The sequence below is a fragment of the Gopherus flavomarginatus genome, chromosome 15, assembly GCF_025201925.1.
Source record: "Gopherus flavomarginatus isolate rGopFla2 chromosome 15, rGopFla2.mat.asm, whole genome shotgun sequence".
Taxonomy (NCBI): Eukaryota; Metazoa; Chordata; order Testudines; family Testudinidae; genus Gopherus; species Gopherus flavomarginatus.
In genome coordinates this window covers 20146094-20163838 of record NC_066631.1, presented here as the reverse complement: position 1 = coordinate 20163838, position 17745 = coordinate 20146094, and the positions used below count along the sequence as shown (strand labels likewise).

Genomic DNA, 17745 nt, shown 5'->3' with positions numbered 1-17745 from the left:
GGGGCTCGCTCGGATGAGAGGGAGAAGCTCGGAGCGGGCGGGGCGGGGCTCGCTCGGATGAGGGGGAGAAGCTCGGAGCGGGCGGGGCGGGGCTTGCTCTGGTGAAGGGGAGAAGCTCGGAGGGGGCGGGGCTCGCTCGGATGAGAGGGAGAAGCTCGGAGGGGGCGGGGCTTGCTCGGGTGAAGGAGAAGCTCGGAGGGGGCGGGGCTCGCTCGGATGAGGGAGAAGCTCGGAGGGGGCGGGGCTTGCTCGAGTGAAGGGGAGAAGCTCGGAGGGGGCGGGGCTCGCTCGGATGAGGGGGAGAAGCTCGGAGCGGGCGGGGCGGGGCTTGCTCGAGTGAAGGGGAGAAGCTCGGAGGGGGCGGGGCTCGCTCGGATGAGGGGGAGAAGCTCGGAGCGGGCGGGGCGGGGCTTGCTCGGGTGAAGGGGAGAAGCTCGGAGGGGGCGGGGCTCGCTCGGATGAGGGGGAGAAGCTCGGAGGGGGCGGGGCTTGCTCGAGTGAAGGGGAGAAGCTCGGAGGGGGCGGGGCTCGCTCGGATGAGGGGGAGAAGCTCGGAGCGGGCGGGGCGGGGCTTGCTCGGGTGAAGGGGAGAAGCTCGGAGGGGGCGGGGCTCGCTCGGATGAGGGGGAGAAGCTCGGAGGGGGCGGGGCTCGCTCGGATGAGGGAGAAGCTCGGAGGGGGCGGGGCTTGCTCGAGTGAAGGGGAGAAGCTCGGAGGGGGCGGGGCGGGGTCGGGTCTCATGGTTGAGAAGGTGAGAAGCTCGGAGGGGGCGGGGCTTGCTCGAGTGAAGGTGCGAAGCTCGGAGGGGGCGGGGCTGGCTCGGATGAGGGGGAGAAGCTCGGAGCGGGCGGGGAGGGGTCTCATGGTTGAGAAGGTGAGAAGCTCGGAGCGGGCGGGGCGGGGCTTGCTCTGGTGAAGGGGAGAAGCTCGGAGGGGGCGGGGCTGGCTCGGATGAGGGGGAGAAGCTCGGAGCGGGGCTTGCTCGAGTGAAGGGGAGAAGCTCGGAGGGGGCGGGGCTCGCTCGGATGAGGGGGAGAAGCTCGGAGCGGGCGGGGCGGGGTCTCATGGTTGAGAAGGTGAGAAGCTCGAAGGAGAGTTTGCTGCGGGGCGAGGGGAAGATGCTGCTGCCAGCTCCCGGTGGACGGCAGCCCGGTGCTTTCTGTCGCTCATCATCGGTGGCTGGCCCTGGGCGACCGGGCCGGCGGCCCCCGAGGCCCTGGCTGATCCGGGACCGTGTCACGCAGCTGCCAGCGCTGTGGTGGGTGCAGCTCCGTGCTGCCATTATCCGGGGTGGGGGGCGACCTGTCCCCTTGCACTGGCTTGAAAGCTTGCTGCCTCCACTCAGATGTCTGCCGTTCTGGGGCTTAAGGTTACCCCCAGAACAGGCTGCTTGACTCTCTGTGCTCCTTAACCAGCGGTTTGTTAAAAACCCAGCAGAACGTGGGCTGAGTTACAGCTTGGTGCTGCGTGGCCCCCTGGCTGGTTTTTAGGGCCCTGGAAGGCGCGAGGGGAGCCCTGAAAATCTGGGACATTGCTTGATACAAGACACACTGGGCAACCTTACTTCAGACCTGGATATATAGTAAGAACATTTACTGCTTGGCCTTTGCCTTGAAAATGTTGCCGCTTCCATGTTTGATGCTAGAAGCATCAAATAGATTGACAAGCACAGAATGACACACAATCATGGGAGGCAAGTTTGTAGAAATCTTGGTGGTGCCCAGAACCCGCCCCCTCCAACTCTGCCCCCTCAAACTCCGCTTCCACCTGCCTAAGGCTCTGAGCAGTGTTTCAGGGGGGAGGTCTGGGGTGCAGGTCCTGGGCTGGGGATTGGGGTGCAGGAGGGGTGCAGGCTTTGGGAAGGAGTTTGGGTGCTGGGTGCAGGCTCTGGGCTGGGGCAAGGGGTGGGTGTGCAGGAGGGAGTGAGGGCTGCAGGCTTTGGGATGGAGTTTGGGTGCAGGCTCTGGGCTGGTGGGGGTTTAGGAAGGGGGAGGCGGTGCATGCTGGGGCAGAGGATCAGGCTGCAGGGGAATGAGGGCTGGGGCTGAGGATGAGGGGTTCATGATTTGGGGGGCTCAGAGCTGGGGCAGAGGCTCAGGGTGCAGGAAAATGAGGGTTGGGGCTGAGGATGAGGGGTTTGTGCTGCGGGGGGGCTCAGGGCTGGGGCAGGGGATTAGGGTGCGGGGGGATGAGGGCTCTGGCTGGGATGAGGATTAGGGTGCAGGGGGATGAGGGCTCTGGCTGGGGATGAGGGGTTCATGATGCGGAGCTATGAGGGCTCTGGCTGGGGCAGAGGATTAGGGTGCAGGGGGCTGAGGGCTCTGGCTGGGGCAGAGGATTAGGGTGCAGGGGGCTGAGGGCTCTGGCTGGGGCAGAGGATTAGGGTGCAGGGGGATGAGGGCTCTGGCTGGGGATGAGGATTAGGGTGCAGGGGGATGAGGGCTCTGGCTGGGGCAGAGGATTAGGGTGCAGGGGGATGAGGGCTCTGGCTGGGGCAGAGGATTAGGGTGCAGGGGGCTGAGGGCTCTGGCTGGGGATGAGGATTAGGGTGCAGGGGGATGAGGGCTCTGGCTGGGGATGAGGATTAGGGTGCAGAGGGATGAGGGCTCTGGCTGGAGATGAGGATTAGGGTGGAGGGGGATGAGGGCTCTGGCTGGGGATGAGGATTAGGGTGCAGAGGGATGAGGGCTCTGGCTGGGGATGAGGATTAGGGTGCAGGGGGATGAGGGCTCTGGCTGGGGATGAGGATTAGGGTGCAGGGGGATGAGGGCTCTGGCTGGGGATGAGGATTAGGGTGCAGAGGGATGAGGGCTCTGGCTGGAGATGAGGATTAGGGTGCAGAGGGATGAGGGCTCTGGCTGGAGATGAGGATTAGGGTGCAGAGGGATGAGGGCTCTGGCTGCGAATGAGGGGTTTGGGGCACTGGAGAGGCTCAGGGCTAGGGCAGAAGAGCAGGGTAAGGGCAGCCTGCTTTGCCATTAGCGGATGGCAGGCGCTAGGACCCTGGGGCAGCAGACAGCAGTTCTGCCGGGAGCCGTTCTCCGGCATAACGAGTAGGCGGGGACGCAGAGGGAGGGGTGGAAGGCGGAGGCCGGGACCTGCTCCAGGCAGGGATGCGGCGGGGCGGGGCGGTCAGGGGAGACCCGTGGGGGCCAGGGCCGGGACCCGATTCAGGCAGGGCCGGGGGAGAGACCCAGCTACAAATATTGCTGGAGCAGGGCCCCCAGCCCTGAATATTCCTGGAGCCCGGGCACCTCGAGCCCATATAACCTGCCGCCTATGCACACAATCCTAAATATTTAACTTGCAATAGAAGACTAAAAGCAAGGAAACAAGATTCCTAGTCTAGACATGGCCAAAGCAGGTACGCAAATGAGGAGTATATGGCGTATACTGGATACATGTATGTTTTACTTTAAATAGGAACTTCCTTGCTTTTATGGATATTAGTTACTGTGTTAATGTTGTTTCCCTATGGACTTAGTCATCTCTATTGTTAAGGTAAATTGGGTGTGCATAGAAATATAGACGCTGCCGGTCAGATCTGTTTTGATGTATGATATCTAAGTTGTTGTGTTGCTTCCCTCTATTCCCTGCCCTTAAGAAACATATCCTCTAGAAGCCTGCCTGCACCACAGTTTCCAAATATAGCTATTTATAATGAGTTGAATTCCAGTAGCTGGGCAGAATGAGAACATGACACTGCAGTTGGACCAGTAGCTCTATGAATCCAGCAGATAGTGTTTATCCCATTGCTAATCCCAAATCCAACATTGTCAAGTTTTCAGTTTAGCCCTCTGCAAAGGAGGTTTGAACATGGATCTCTAGCACATATTCCAGTTATTTTGCCATTGCTCCAACAAGTTCAATCTCAAAGCCCTACACAATCCAGCTCTTTTCTGGTGCAGTTATTACCAAATGTTTAGGTAGACATTCTAGATCCTGGTTTTGGTATGTAACACCAAGATTTGCAAATGTTGGTGTGTTTGGGAGATTAATCAGTCTGAGGCCTTCAAATTGTGGACTTTTTTCGTGTATCAAGAAAGCTCAAACCGGGGAACAACTTCCATATTCTGGAGCAACTGCTGTTGTACGGGAATGCAGGCTTTTGACAACCTCATTCATAGATTGTTTCATTCAGCATCTTGGACCTGTATCTAGTGAAGCAAACATTGTCGGTGACTAGCCCATGTCATATGAAAACTACTAATATGCCAACAAGAATCAATACTTGTATCCAAGGGCAGCTTCTAACAGCATCAAGTGCTTCAAGAAAGGTAATTGAGCAGACCCATTGTATATGATAGGACATCAAGTGGATTAAAAATGAGCTAAAAGAGGCATGGTGAAAATGCTGAGGTTGGGTCTCCTGGAGAAGAAGGGGAGAAGTTCTGAGGAGACTGTCTTGGAGGGGCGAGGGAGAAGCTCTTGAGTTTGGGAGAAGGGCCGGCCTGGTGCTTTCTGTAGCTGATCTTCAGTGGCAACCTGTGGGCTGGCAGTGCAAGGACTGGCAGGCAGGCCCAGGGGACCGCTGAGGCCCTAGCTGACCATCGCCTCCTTTTTGAGCTACTCTTGCACAGGATTTGTTTAACCTTGTTTGCTTCATTACATTCTTGTTCTTAATTATGTCACTTAGCTATATTCCTATTTAGATTGCAGCCCTTTTGTGATCCGAAGCAAGTTTTCTAATCATGTAGTGTCCACTGCTGGTAATTTGAAGCCTATTTAATTTCAAAACTGAATTGTTTTCCTTCCTTTCCAAAGTTATTCATTAGTTTATCTCATCTTGATGTTTTAGAAAGTTGTCAAACAATAACAGAAATACAAATGGCTTAATTCTCTTTGTCACTTGTATAGGTTCTGACTCATTTTCTCTTTTCTTTCTCTCTTTGTTACACCTCTCTCAGCCACTTTCTGCTATATTGCTACACCTCAGTCACGATCCATAGCATCAGTAAAGGCTATGGTTGAGGTGCTTGTTGTTTATAAAATGTTATGGGTTTCTATCATGGGAAGCTTTGTAATTCTTAAATTCTTATATATTAGGAAGGAGGTTTTAAACTCTTTTGGTCTGAGTTGAATTTAATACAAGGGTTCCAATTGTGAGAGGCCTTCATAATTGCACATACTTCCACTGTGATAGAAATCTATTAGAAACAATACATGGTTCACAGTAAAATATCCTTTTTCCTCTTATGATTTCAGTGAAACAGCTGTATAATGGAGTATTATCAATAAAATGGTGCATAGTTCTGAGGAATTTTAAAAGGATAATTATTTTCTTTTTTCAAAATATTTTCTCCCGGGGAAAGATTGTGACAGAAAAAGGCAGATGGAGATATATTCTTGCAACTGCCCACCTATCTCTAGATACAAGTTAGAAATTGTTTTTATATCTTAGCAGCAACTATTTCAAATGCTGCTAAAAAATTCTAACTTATGTATCTTCCCAAGATTTTTCCCTTCATTGAATTTGATATGTTATGGAAGAATTCACTATTTTTGACTGCATCTCTCATCAATTAAAAACAATAAAACTTTGCCACTAAAATTTCATGGCTAGTTTTGATAACAGTACAGCACACAACTTAGTTCCTCTTGGTTTGTTGTTAATTTTGTCTAATTTATTTACTTCTGGACTCTGCACTGTTTGAATTTCCCTTGTCCTGGCATTTTAAGGGTGGATTTTGCATCCTGCTTGTTGCTGTACAGTTTTCAGAATACATCATACCTAGAATTTGTTCAAGTTGTGCAACTATGAGAGTATCCATTACAGAACTAAAGTAAAGATTAAGAGTTATGATCTACCTGTAAATTGCTGAGTGCCCTCAATTTTTTTTTAAATCAGTGGGACTTGAGGTGTTCCATTGTAGAAATGGGCCACTGTTGTTAATGAGGCCACTCTAGCAAGTAAGGATTTTGGTATTGGGGCCCACTGTACTACCGTAAAAATGACCAGAGTGATTCTGGTGAGGAGGAGTGTCTGGAAAAAAAATGACTGACTGTGAAAACAGTTATAATGGAAGTTTGTGGCTGCAGAAGTTCCTCTTCAACAGCTAATGCCAATGATACAAGATAAAAGTTTTAGAATAAAACTGATATACCCACTACTGATACCAAAGATTTATAGTAAATGTTTAATAATGCAAATGTCCATGACTAGTCTAGTTTTACCTTTCTAATTAAAGATAATTGCTTAAATTATTTTTTCTCTAATTGGAACATTACACCTAATACCAATTAATCTAACATAAAAATCCTCTGGGGTAAATTCCTGGTAACCTTGGTGAGAGTTGCACATCTCATTCTCAGAGCACTGGGTTGGATATTTTACCCCTCTGTGTCTAATTTGCTGTTTTTCTTAATTGTTGTTTTAGTGAAGTTGTGCCTTTGATCATTTGATACTCTGACTAATATGAAATTGATTGCCTGGTTCACACCTCTTTATCTTGCATGTTTATAAACAGAAAATTAGTTTATCATCAGCTTAAAGAGCAGCATTGCTATGCAGCACACTTTAAAACACTGATTGCTTTGCAGCTTGTTAGCTGTAGTTTTTCGGTATGTAATTATATTATAGTGATGGTGTCCTGTGATAAAGCAACTTGGTTAACAAAAATCTCCGTGTTTTCCCTTTTGCTATCTTAATATTTCAGTAGTTAAATTAGCAGAACGTCAACCCTTAAAACTGATATGTTGGATTTTCTTTTGCTTTGCAGGTAGAATGCCTCACTCTCCTCAAACAGTGCAACTTGCAGGACAGAAACAAAGCCAACAACAGTAAAATAATACATCCAAGCATCTGTTTCTGGAAAATGTGGCAAGTTCTCATACTCGTCCATCTCAGCTGCTTGGGAGGCAGCAACCTGCTGACGTCTTCACAGTGGCTTTCCCAGCTTCATTGTGGCTTTCACAGCACAACCACCTGTCGGAGAGTTTCCAGAACAGCTTCAGAAAATGGAGTCCCAGACACAAAGTATTTCCATCACTACTTCTCCATATAGCCAGCTCATGACATCTCTTCAACAGCAGGTACAGCTAGCACTCCATATCCAGACGCAGGTGCCACTGTTACCTGTTGCTGTGTTGGAGTTGGTATTCTGATTAAAACTCTTTTATACACGCATTGTCTTGTATGAAATGTTTAGAAAGTGTGGTTTTGTGTGTTATGCTCTGGGAAATGCATGCAGATTTTTCTCTATTATATTGTTTGTTTAGCACAACTGGGTAGTTCTGTTTGACTGTGATAGAGAGAGCATCCTAGGAACTAAGACATAATGTTGTAATCTTTTTGTCTAGTTCTGGGTCTCTTACCATGTCAAGTTTGAAGGTAGGCTAAACTCTGTTTCATAGCCTTTCTGCTGCTGTATTCTCTTAAGGATTTTTGGCCGAGGGCCACATATGGGTGGGGAAGTTGCATGCAGGGCCACGAATGTAGGGCTAGGGCGGGGAGTTGGGGTGTGGGAGGGGGTGTTGTGTGCAGGAAGGGGCTCAGGGCAGGGGGTTGGGGTGCAGGAGGGGTTCGGGGTGAGATCTCCAACCCGGCGCCACTTACATTGAGTGGCTCTGGGGTGGCAATGGCATGTATCAGGGCTAAGGCAGGCTCCCTGCCAGCCCTGCGCCGCTCCCAGAAGCGGCTGGCACCACATCCCTGTGGTCCCGGGGAAGGGCGGGGGCAGAGGGCTCTGCAAGCTGCCCTCACCTGCGGGTACCTCCCCTAAAGCACCCACTGGCCGCAGTTCCCTGGTAATGGAAGCTGTGAGGGGCGATGTTTGCAGGCGACGGCAGTGTGTGGAGCCCTCTGCCTCGCCCGTGGCCGCAGGGACGTAGTGCTGGCTGCTTCTGGGGGAGAGGCGCAGGGCCAGGGCAGACAATCTCCTCCTCTTCCCCCCGCACCACGGGCCTGGCAATCCTGTGGGCTGTAGTTTGCCCACCCCTGAACTATACACTGAAGAGACTAATAGAGTAGTCCTTTGTTGAAAAGGAAAGCAGTATTATGAATCTACTCAGTTTTGCATAGAGTTTCATGAAGTTTTGCATAAGTCTTATGCAGATCCTTTGCACTGGTGTGAATTTCACTCAGCATGTAGATATCATGCACCCACCTGCATACTACAGCAAGATGTGCTTTATAAAGTCTGATAGAGTATTATATTTAACTTCAGTGAGCGATATCATTCCTTTTCTAGAAAGGAAATGCTTTAAAAAGATTTTCTTGGAGGAAAAGAACTTGGGCCTCATGATATCAGTTATGCAGGAGACATCATTGAGACATTTATCGTTTTTATCTCTAGTAAGAAAAGGCATGAAAAGGTTTGATAGACACTCCTCCAAGGAAATAGAATCTGTTCCATATAATGATATCTGAGAGGTGGTATAACCTGTTTTGTAATCAGAAATGCAATTAAACAAAATAAATTATTTTGAATTTTCTCTTACCCAGTGTGTGAGCAGTGAGAGGGAAGAAATCCCAAACAGTAGTTGTATATGCACAAGAGCCAACTACAGAAATGCTTAAAAAGAATCCAGTAAATTGTGCAAGTTCAATCTTTGGCACTACCTTTGCAAAGCTTCCATCCATGAAATGATAGGATAAATGGAGGAACTCCACATGTAGTTTTCTGCTCTCTGTTTAAATGTTGTTCATCAAATTATTTGCTACTTGGTTCTCAGAATAAGAAAGGAAAATGAAATGGAAATCATATCTGAGCCAGCCATCATAGAATGTCAGGGTTGGAAGGGATCTCAGGAGGTCATCTAGTCCAATCCCTTGTGTAATAACCTTAGTCCCAGATTTGGACCTTAGCGTCCAAAATATGGGGGTTAGTATGAAAACCTCCAAGCTTAGTTACCAGCTTGGACCTGGTACCTGCTGCCACCACCCAAAAAATTAGAGTGTTTTGGGGCACTCTGGTCCCTCTGAAAAACCTTCCCTGGGGACCCCAAGACCCAAATCCCTTGAGTCTCACAACAAAGGGAAATAATCCTTTTTCCCTTCCCCCCTCCAGGTGCTCCTGGAGAGATACACAGACACAAGCTCTGTGAAACTACACAGAGACTCCCCCCTCTCTGTTCCCAATCCTGGAAACAAAAAGTACTTTCCTATTCCCCCAGAGGGAATGCAAAATTAGGCTAGCAATCCAACACACAGATCTCCCCGATTTCTTCCTCCCACCAATTCCCTGGTGAGTACAGACTCAATTTCCCTGAAGTAAAGAAAAACTTCAACCGGTCTTAAAAGAAAGCTTTATATAAAAAGAAAGAAAAATAAGTACAAATGTTCTCTCTGTATTAAGAGGATACAACACAGGGTCAATTGCTTAAAAGAATATTGAATAAACAGCCTTATTCAAAAAGAATACAAATCAAAGCACTCCAGCACTTATATTCATGCAAATACCAAAGAAAAGAAACCATAGAACTTACTATCTGATCTCTTTGTCCTTACACTTAGAAACAGAAGACTAGAAAATAGAAAGTACTTCTCCAAAGCTCAGAGAAAGCAGGCAGGCAGAAAACAAAGACTCAGACACAAACTCCCTCCACCTAGAGTTGAAAAAATCCGGTTTCCTGATTGGTCCTCTGGTCAGGTGCTTCAGGTGGAAGAGACATTAACCCTTAGCTATCTGTTTATGACACGCCCCCCAAATTGCAGACAGTGGGGAAGCTCACTGGCGGCGATTTCCTTCTAGAACTTGAAAATAAACAGATTACTACAACACATACACCTTTACATATACCCCTAAGTATATAACTAACAGACTTCTACATTTTAAGAACACTTTTTAACTACTGAATTCTGGGAAACTCTCACGGGAGAGTGCATCAGCTACTTTGTTAGAAGCTCCTGTGATGTGTTGAATTTCAAAATCAAAATCTTGGAGAGCTAAACTCCAACGAAGAAGTTTCTTGTTGTTCCCCTTGGCAGTATGAAGCCACTTTAGTGCAGCATGGTCAGTTTGTAGTTGGAACCGCCGTCCCCAAACATATGGGCGTAGCTTTTCCAGGGCGTACACAATGGCATAGCATTCCTTTTCACTGACTGACCAGTGACTTTCCCTCTCAGACAGTTTCTTGCTGAGAAACACGACAGGATGGAAGTTGTGATCTGTTGCTTCCTGCATGAGCACCGCTCCTACACCACGCTCAGATGCATCTGTGGTTACTAGGAATAGCTTGTCAAAGTCCGGGGCCCTGAGCACAGGGTCAGACATGAGCGTTGCCTTAAGTTGGGTAAAGGCCTTTTGACACTCATCAGTCCACTTAACTGCATTTGGCTGGGTCTTTTTGGTCAGGTCGGTCAGTGGGGCAGCGATTTGGCTGTAGTGTGGTACAAATCGCCTGTAGTATCCGGCCAAGCCTAAGAAGGATTGGACCTGCTTCTTGGACCGTGGGACAGGCCACTTTTGGATAGCATCTACCTTGGCCTGTAGGGGGTTTATGGTTCCTCGACCCACCTGGTGCCCCAGGTAAGTCACTCTGTTTTGGCCTATTTGACACTTTTTGGCCTTAACAGTTAGTCCTGCCTGCCTGATGCGCTCAAAGACCTTTTCCAGGTGTAGTAGGTGTTCGGGCCAGGAGTCTGAAAAAATGGCCACATCATCGAGGTAGGCAACTGCAAATTCTCCCAGTCCAGCTAGTAGACCATCTACCAGCCTCTGGAAGGTGGCGGGTGCATTTCGAAGGCCGAAAGGAAGGACATTGAATTCATACACCCCCGCATGGGTGACGAATGCTGACCTCTCCTTGGCAGGTTCATCTAGTGGTACTTGCCAGTACCCCTTGGTTAAGTCTATTGTAGAGATGAACTGGGCACGTCCCAACTTTTCCAATAGCTCATCGGTGCGTGGCATTGGATAGTTGTCCGGACGAGTTACAGCATTTAGCTTACGGTAGTCCACGCAAAAGCGTATTTCCCCATCTGGTTTGGGTACCAGAACCACTGGAGATGCCCACGCACTGGTAGATGAGCGGATTATACCCATCTGTAGCATGTTCTGGATCTCCCGTTCTATAGCAGCTTGGGCATGAGGAGACACTCGGTAGGGTGGGGTTCTGATTGGGTGAGCATTACCTGTATCAATGGAGTGGTATGCCCGTTCAGTCCGTCCTGGGGTGGCTGAGAACAATGGGGCGAAGCTAGTGCACAGCTCCTTGATTTGTTGCCGCTGCAGACGTTCCAGGGTGGTTGAGAGGTTCACCTCTTCCACGCCACCGTCTTTTTTCCCGTCGTAGTAGACACTGTCAGGCCACTCAGCATCATCTCCCTGGACTGTAAACTGACAAACCTGTAAGTCTCTGGAATAGAAAGGCTTGAGAGAATTAACATGGTACACTTTAGGCTTTAGTGAGGAATTGGGAAATGCTATGAGGTAGTTTACAGCTCCCAGGCGCTCTTGGACCGTGAAGGGCCCTTCCCATGATGCTTCCATCTTATGGGCCTGTTGCGCCTTCAAGACCATAACCTGGTCTCCTACCTTGAAGGACCGATCTCTGGCATGTCTGTCATACCAGGCCTTTTGCTCTTCTTGAGCATCTTTTAGGTTCTCTCTAGCAAGGGCTAAAGAGTGTCGGAGGGTGCTTTGTAGGTTGCTTACAAAGTCCAGAATGTTAGTTCCTGGAGAAGGCGTAAACCCCTCCCATTGCTGCTTCACCAACTGTAATGGCCCCTTAACCTCGTGACCATACACAAGTTCAAATGGTGAAAACCCTAAACTGGGATGTGGTACAGCCCTGTAGGCAAACAGCAACTGCTGCAACACTAGGTCCCAATTATTGGAGAATTCGTTGATGAATTTTCGTATCATAGCCCCCAAAGTTCCATTGAACCTTTCCACCAGGCCATTGGTTTGATGGTGGTACGGGGTGGCAACCAAGTGATTCACCCCATGAGTTTCCCACAGTTTTTGCATGGTCCCTGCCAGGAAATTAGACCCTGAATCTGTAAGGATGTCAGAGGGCCAACCTACCCTGGCAAAGATGTCTGTTAGGGCCAGGCACACAGTGTTAGCCCTAGTGTTGCTTAGAGCGACTGCTTCTGGCCATCGGGTAGCAAAGTCCACTAAAGTCAGTACGTACTGCTTTCCTCTGGGCGTCTTTTTTGGGAAAGGGCCCAGAATATCCACAGCTACTCGCTGAAATGGGACCTCAATTATGGGGAGTGGCTGGAGAGGGGCCTTGACCTGGTCTTGAGGCTTTCCCACTCTTTGGCATACCTCACAAGACCGGACATACTTGGCAACGTCCTTGCCCATCCCCTCCCAGTGGAAGGACTTCCCCAACCGGTCCTTGGTTCTGTTCACCCCAGCATGGCCACTGGGATGATCATGGGCTAAGCTTAAGAGCTTCTCCCGGTACTTAGTTGGAACCACCAACTGTTTTTGCGGCTGCCATTCTTCCCGGTGTCCACCAGAAAGAATTTCCTTGTATAAAAGTCCTTGGTCTATAACAAACCGGGATCGATTAGAAGAGCTGAGAGGCGGTGGGGTGCTCCGTGCCGCCGCCCAAGCTTTCTGAAGGCTGTCATCTGCTTCCTGCTCAGTCTGGAACTGTTCCCTTGAGGCTGGGGTCACCAGTTCTTCCTCAGACTGTGGACTTGGGCTTGGTCCCTCTGGAAGCGATGTAGGTGATGGGGTTGTTTCCGTTGCTGGTGAACCGCTCTCCGCTGGTGCACCTGAGGGTATTTCAGGCTCTGGCTGAGCCTTTTGGGTATGGCTGTCTGTTGCTTCTGCCAGTTGTGGCTCGCTGGCGCCCTCTGGCGTTGAGTTTGAAGATGGGGTTGCAATGGCTGGTGCTGGTTGCTGTTCCAGTTCCGGGCCTGGGACTGGAGGTGCTGTGGCTGTTTCAGTGGTTGGCATGGAATCCGGGTCCACTACCTCTGTCTGGGTCTGTGGTAACACAGACGGGGCCTCTGTGGACGGCTCAGGAACAGGAATGGGTCTGGAAGCTTGCCTGGTTTGGCTACGTGTAACCATTCCCACTCTCTTGGCCCGCCTCACCTGGTTGGCCAAGTCTTCCCCCAGTAGCATGGGGATAGGATAATTGTCATAGACTGCAAAAGTCCACATTCCTGACCAGCCTTTGTACTGGACAGGCAGTTGAGCTGTAGGCAAGTCTACAGCTTGTGACATGAAGGGGTAAATTGTAACTTTGGCCTTCGGGTTGATGAATTTGGGGTCAACGAAGGATTGGTGGATAGCTGACACTTGTGCCCCCGTGTCTCTCCACGCAGTAACCTTCTTTCCGCCCACTCTCAAATTTTCCCTTCGCTCCAAGGGTATTTGAGAGGCATCCGGGCCTGGGGATCTTTGGTGTGATGGTGGTGTAATGAATTGCACTCGCATGGTGTTCTTGGGACACTTGGCCTTGATATGTCCCAGTTCATTACACTTAAAGCATCTTCCATCTGATGGGTCACTGGGCCGAGGTGAGTTACTGGAGACTGGTGAGGTTGAAGGGTAGGGTATCTGTGGCTTTACTTGGGTGGTATGTGGGGTCTTTGGCTGTCCTCGGTTGTAGGGTTTATGGTCTGTGTGCCCCCTGGGGTAATCGTTCCCCTTGACAGTAGCTTTCTTGCTTTCTGCCAGTTCCATCCATTTGGCTCCAATCTCCCGCGCCTCAGCGATATCTTTGGGATTTCCATCTTGTATGTACCGTGTGATGTCTTCAGGAACACCATCCAAGAACTGCTCCATTTGTATGAGGAGGTTCAGTTCTTCCAAGGTTTGAATGTTGTTTCCTGTTATCCAGGCCTCATAGTTTTTTGCAATGCAGTAGGCGTGTTTGGGAAATGACACCTCGGGTTTCCACTTTTGGGTTCTGAAGCGCCGACGGGCATGATCTGGAGTTATCCCCATTCGGTATCTGGCCTTGGTTTGAAAAAGTTTATAGTCATTCATTTGCAGCTTAGGCATTTCAGCTGCCACCTCTGCTAAAGGTCCACTGAGCTGTGACCTCAATTCTACCATGTACTGGTCTTCGGGAATGCTGTACCCAAGACAAGCTCTTTCAAAATTTTCCAAGAAGGCCTCGGTGTCATCACCTGCCTTGTAGGTGGGAAATTTCCTGTGCTGTGGAGCAATATTTGGCGCCGGGTTGTTAGGGTTGGCTGGCACAGGCAGCCCAGCTTTTGCCATCTCCAGTTCATGTTTTCTCTGTTTTTCCTTCTCTTCATTCTCTTTTTGTTGTTTTTCCATTTCTTTTTGTTGTTTTTCCATTTCTTTTTGGTGTTTTTCCATGTCTCGGCGGTGGGCCAACTCTTCTTCTTCTAGTTTTCTTTTGTGTGCTGCCTCCTTGGCTGCCTCTTTGGCTGCCTGTTCTCTTTGGTAGGCTGCCTGTTCTCTTTGGTAGGCTGCCTCTTTGATCTGTTCTTCTCTTTCTTTCATCTCCATCTCTTTTTGTTTTATTTCCAGTTGTCGCCTGTGTTCAGCTTCTTTGATTTGTCCTTCGGCGTCAATTTTTGCCTTAGAAGTCATGGTTCCTGTTTTCTTGTGTTGGGGTGCCCTCCGGTGTTTATCTTCTGAACTGCAGGTTCTCTGTTGCCTCCTGAAGTCTGCCTAGCAACAGTGCTTTTTTCCCTTTCTCTCTCTAGCTAATGTTCAATGAAGGGAAACCAGAAAAACCACTTTATTTGCATGCCTATAAGTGCTGGTACTTGCCTCCTAATGGGAGGGCTATTGCATGACAAAAGACCCTTAACATGCAAGCCACAAACTGCGAGAGAGAGCAGAAAAAAAAAATTCTCTCTGGTTCCCTTTTAAAACCAACTGCTTCTCTCTCTGCTAAAAAGCCCTTAGCAGAGAAAAGAAAAATATAATATTCCTACTGGCTTCTGGATTCTGTCTATATCCCACCTCTGCCACCATGTAATAACCTTAGTCCCAGATTTGGACCTTAGCGTCCAAAATATGGGGGTTAGTATGAAAACCTCCAAGCTTAGTTACCAGCTTGGACCTGGTACCTGCTGCCACCACCCAAAAAATTAGAGTGTTTTGGGGCACTCTGGTCCCTCTGAAAAACCTTCCCTGGGGACCCCAAGACCCAAATCCCTTGAGTCTCACAACAAAGGGAAATAATCCTTTTTCCCTTCCCCCCTCCAGGTGCTCCTGGAGAGATACACAGACACAAGCTCTGTGAAACTACACAGAGACTCCCCCCTCTCTGTTCCCAATCCTGGAAACAAAAAGTACTTTCCTATTCCCCCAGAGGGAATGCAAAATTAGGCTAGCAATCCAACACACAGATCTCCCCGATTTCTTCCTCCCACCAATTCCCTGGTGAGTACAGACTCAATTTCCCTGAAGTAAAGAAAAACTTCAACCGGTCTTAAAAGAAAGCTTTATATAAAAAGAAAGAAAAATAAGTACAAATGTTCTCTCTGTATTAAGAGGATACAACACAGGGTCAATTGCTTAAAAGAATATTGAATAAACAGCCTTATTCAAAAAGAATACAAATCAAAGCACTCCAGCACTTATATTCATGCAAATACCAAAGAAAAGAAACCATAGAACTTACTATCTGATCTCTTTGTCCTTACACTTAGAAACAGAAGACTAGAAAATAGAAAGTACTTCTCCAAAGCTCAGAGAAAGCAGGCAGGCAGAAAACAAAGACTCAGACACAAACTCCCTCCACCTAGAGTTGAAAAAATCCGGTTTCCTGATTGGTCCTCTGGTCAGGTGCTTCAGGTGGAAGAGACATTAACCCTTAGCTATCTGTTTATGACACGCCCCCCAAATTGCAGACAGTGGGGAAGCTCACTGGCGGCGATTTCCTTCTAGAACTTGAAAATAAACAGATTACTACAACACATACACCTTTACATATACCCCTAAGTATATAACTAACAGACTTCTACATTTTAAGAACACTTTTTAACTACTGAATTCTGGGAAACTCTCACGGGAGAGTGCATCAGCTACTTTGTTAGAAGCTCCTGTGATGTGTTGAATTTCAAAATCAAAATCTTGGAGAGCTAAACTCCAACGAAGAAGTTTCTTGTTGTTCCCCTTGGCAGTATGAAGCCACTTTAGTGCAGCATGGTCAGTTTGTAGTTGGAACCGCCGTCCCCAAACATATGGGCGTAGCTTTTCCAGGGCGTACACAATGGCATAGCATTCCTTTTCACTGACTGACCAGTGACTTTCCCTCTCAGACAGTTTCTTGCTGAGAAACACGACAGGATGGAAGTTGTGATCTGTTGCTTCCTGCATGAGCACCGCTCCTACACCACGCTCAGATGCATCTGTGGTTACTAGGAATAGCTTGTCAAAGTCCGGGGCCCTGAGCACAGGGTCAGACATGAGCGTTGCCTTAAGTTGGGTAAAGGCCTTTTGACACTCATCAGTCCACTTAACTGCATTTGGCTGGGTCTTTTTGGTCAGGTCGGTCAGTGGGGCAGCGATTTGGCTGTAGTGTGGTACAAATCGCCTGTAGTATCCGGCCAAGCCTAAGAAGGATTGGACCTGCTTCTTGGACCGTGGGACAGGCCACTTTTGGATAGCATCTACCTTGGCCTGTAGGGGGTTTATGGTTCCTCGACCCACCTGGTGCCCCAGGTAAGTCACTCTGTTTTGGCCTATTTGACACTTTTTGGCCTTAACAGTTAGTCCTGCCTGCCTGATGCGCTCAAAGACCTTTTCCAGGTGTAGTAGGTGTTCGGGCCAGGAGTCTGAAAAAATGGCCACATCATCGAGGTAGGCAACTGCAAATTCTCCCAGTCCAGCTAGTAGACCATCTACCAGCCTCTGGAAGGTGGCGGGTGCATTTCGAAGGCCGAAAGGAAGGACATTGAATTCATACACCCCCGCATGGGTGACGAATGCTGACCTCTCCTTGGCAGGTTCATCTAGTGGTACTTGCCAGTACCCCTTGGTTAAGTCTATTGTAGAGATGAACTGGGCACGTCCCAACTTTTCCAATAGCTCATCGGTGCGTGGCATTGGATAGTTGTCCGGACGAGTTACAGCATTTAGCTTACGGTAGTCCACGCAAAAGCGTATTTCCCCATCTGGTTTGGGTACCAGAACCACTGGAGATGCCCACGCACTGGTAGATGAGCGGATTATACCCATCTGTAGCATGTTCTGGATCTCCCGTTCTATAGCAGCTTGGGCATGAGGAGACACTCGGTAGGGTGGGGTTCTGATTGGGTGAGCATTACCTGTATCAATGGAGTGGTATGCCCGTTCAGTCCGTCCTGGGGTGGCTGAGAACAATGGGGCGAAGCTAGTGCACAGCTCCTTGATTTGTTGCCGCTGCAGACGTTCCAGGGTGGTTGAGAGGTTCACCTCTTCCACGCCACCGTCTTTTTTTCCCGTCGTAGTAGACACTGTCAGGCCACTCAGCATCATCTCCCTGGACTGTAAACTGACAAACCTGTAAGTCTCTGGAATAGAAAGGCTTGAGAGAATTAACATGGTACACTTTAGGCTTTAGTGAGGAATTGGGAAATGCTATGAGGTAGTTTACAGCTCCCAGGCGCTCTTGGACCGTGAAGGGCCCTTCCCATGATGCTTCCATCTTATGGGCCTGTTGCGCCTTCAAGACCATAACCTGGTCTCCTACCTTGAAGGACCGATCTCTGGCATGTCTGTCATACCAGGCCTTTTGCTCTTCTTGAGCATCTTTTAGGTTCTCTCTAGCAAGGGCTAAAGAGTGTCGGAGGGTGCTTTGTAGGTTGCTTACAAAGTCCAGAATGTTAGTTCCTGGAGAAGGCGTAAACCCCTCCCATTGCTGCTTCAC

At 49.0% G+C, this 17745-nt stretch overlaps 1 protein-coding gene across 1 annotated transcript in view; it reads left to right on the top strand.

The window, feature by feature from the left end:
- Positions 1-3170: 3170 nt before the first annotated feature.
- The window catches only part of LOC127034589 (E1A-binding protein p400-like), a 60819-nt gene continuing 46244 nt past the window's right edge, over positions 3171-17745 (top strand). The window contains exons 1-2 of the mRNA XM_050923566.1: positions 3171-4277; positions 6720-7032. Coding sequence (XP_050779523.1) covers positions 6958-7032 — 75 coding nt within the window. The 5' untranslated portion in view covers positions 3171-4277; positions 6720-6957. The remainder of the gene's footprint in view (positions 4278-6719; positions 7033-17745) is intronic.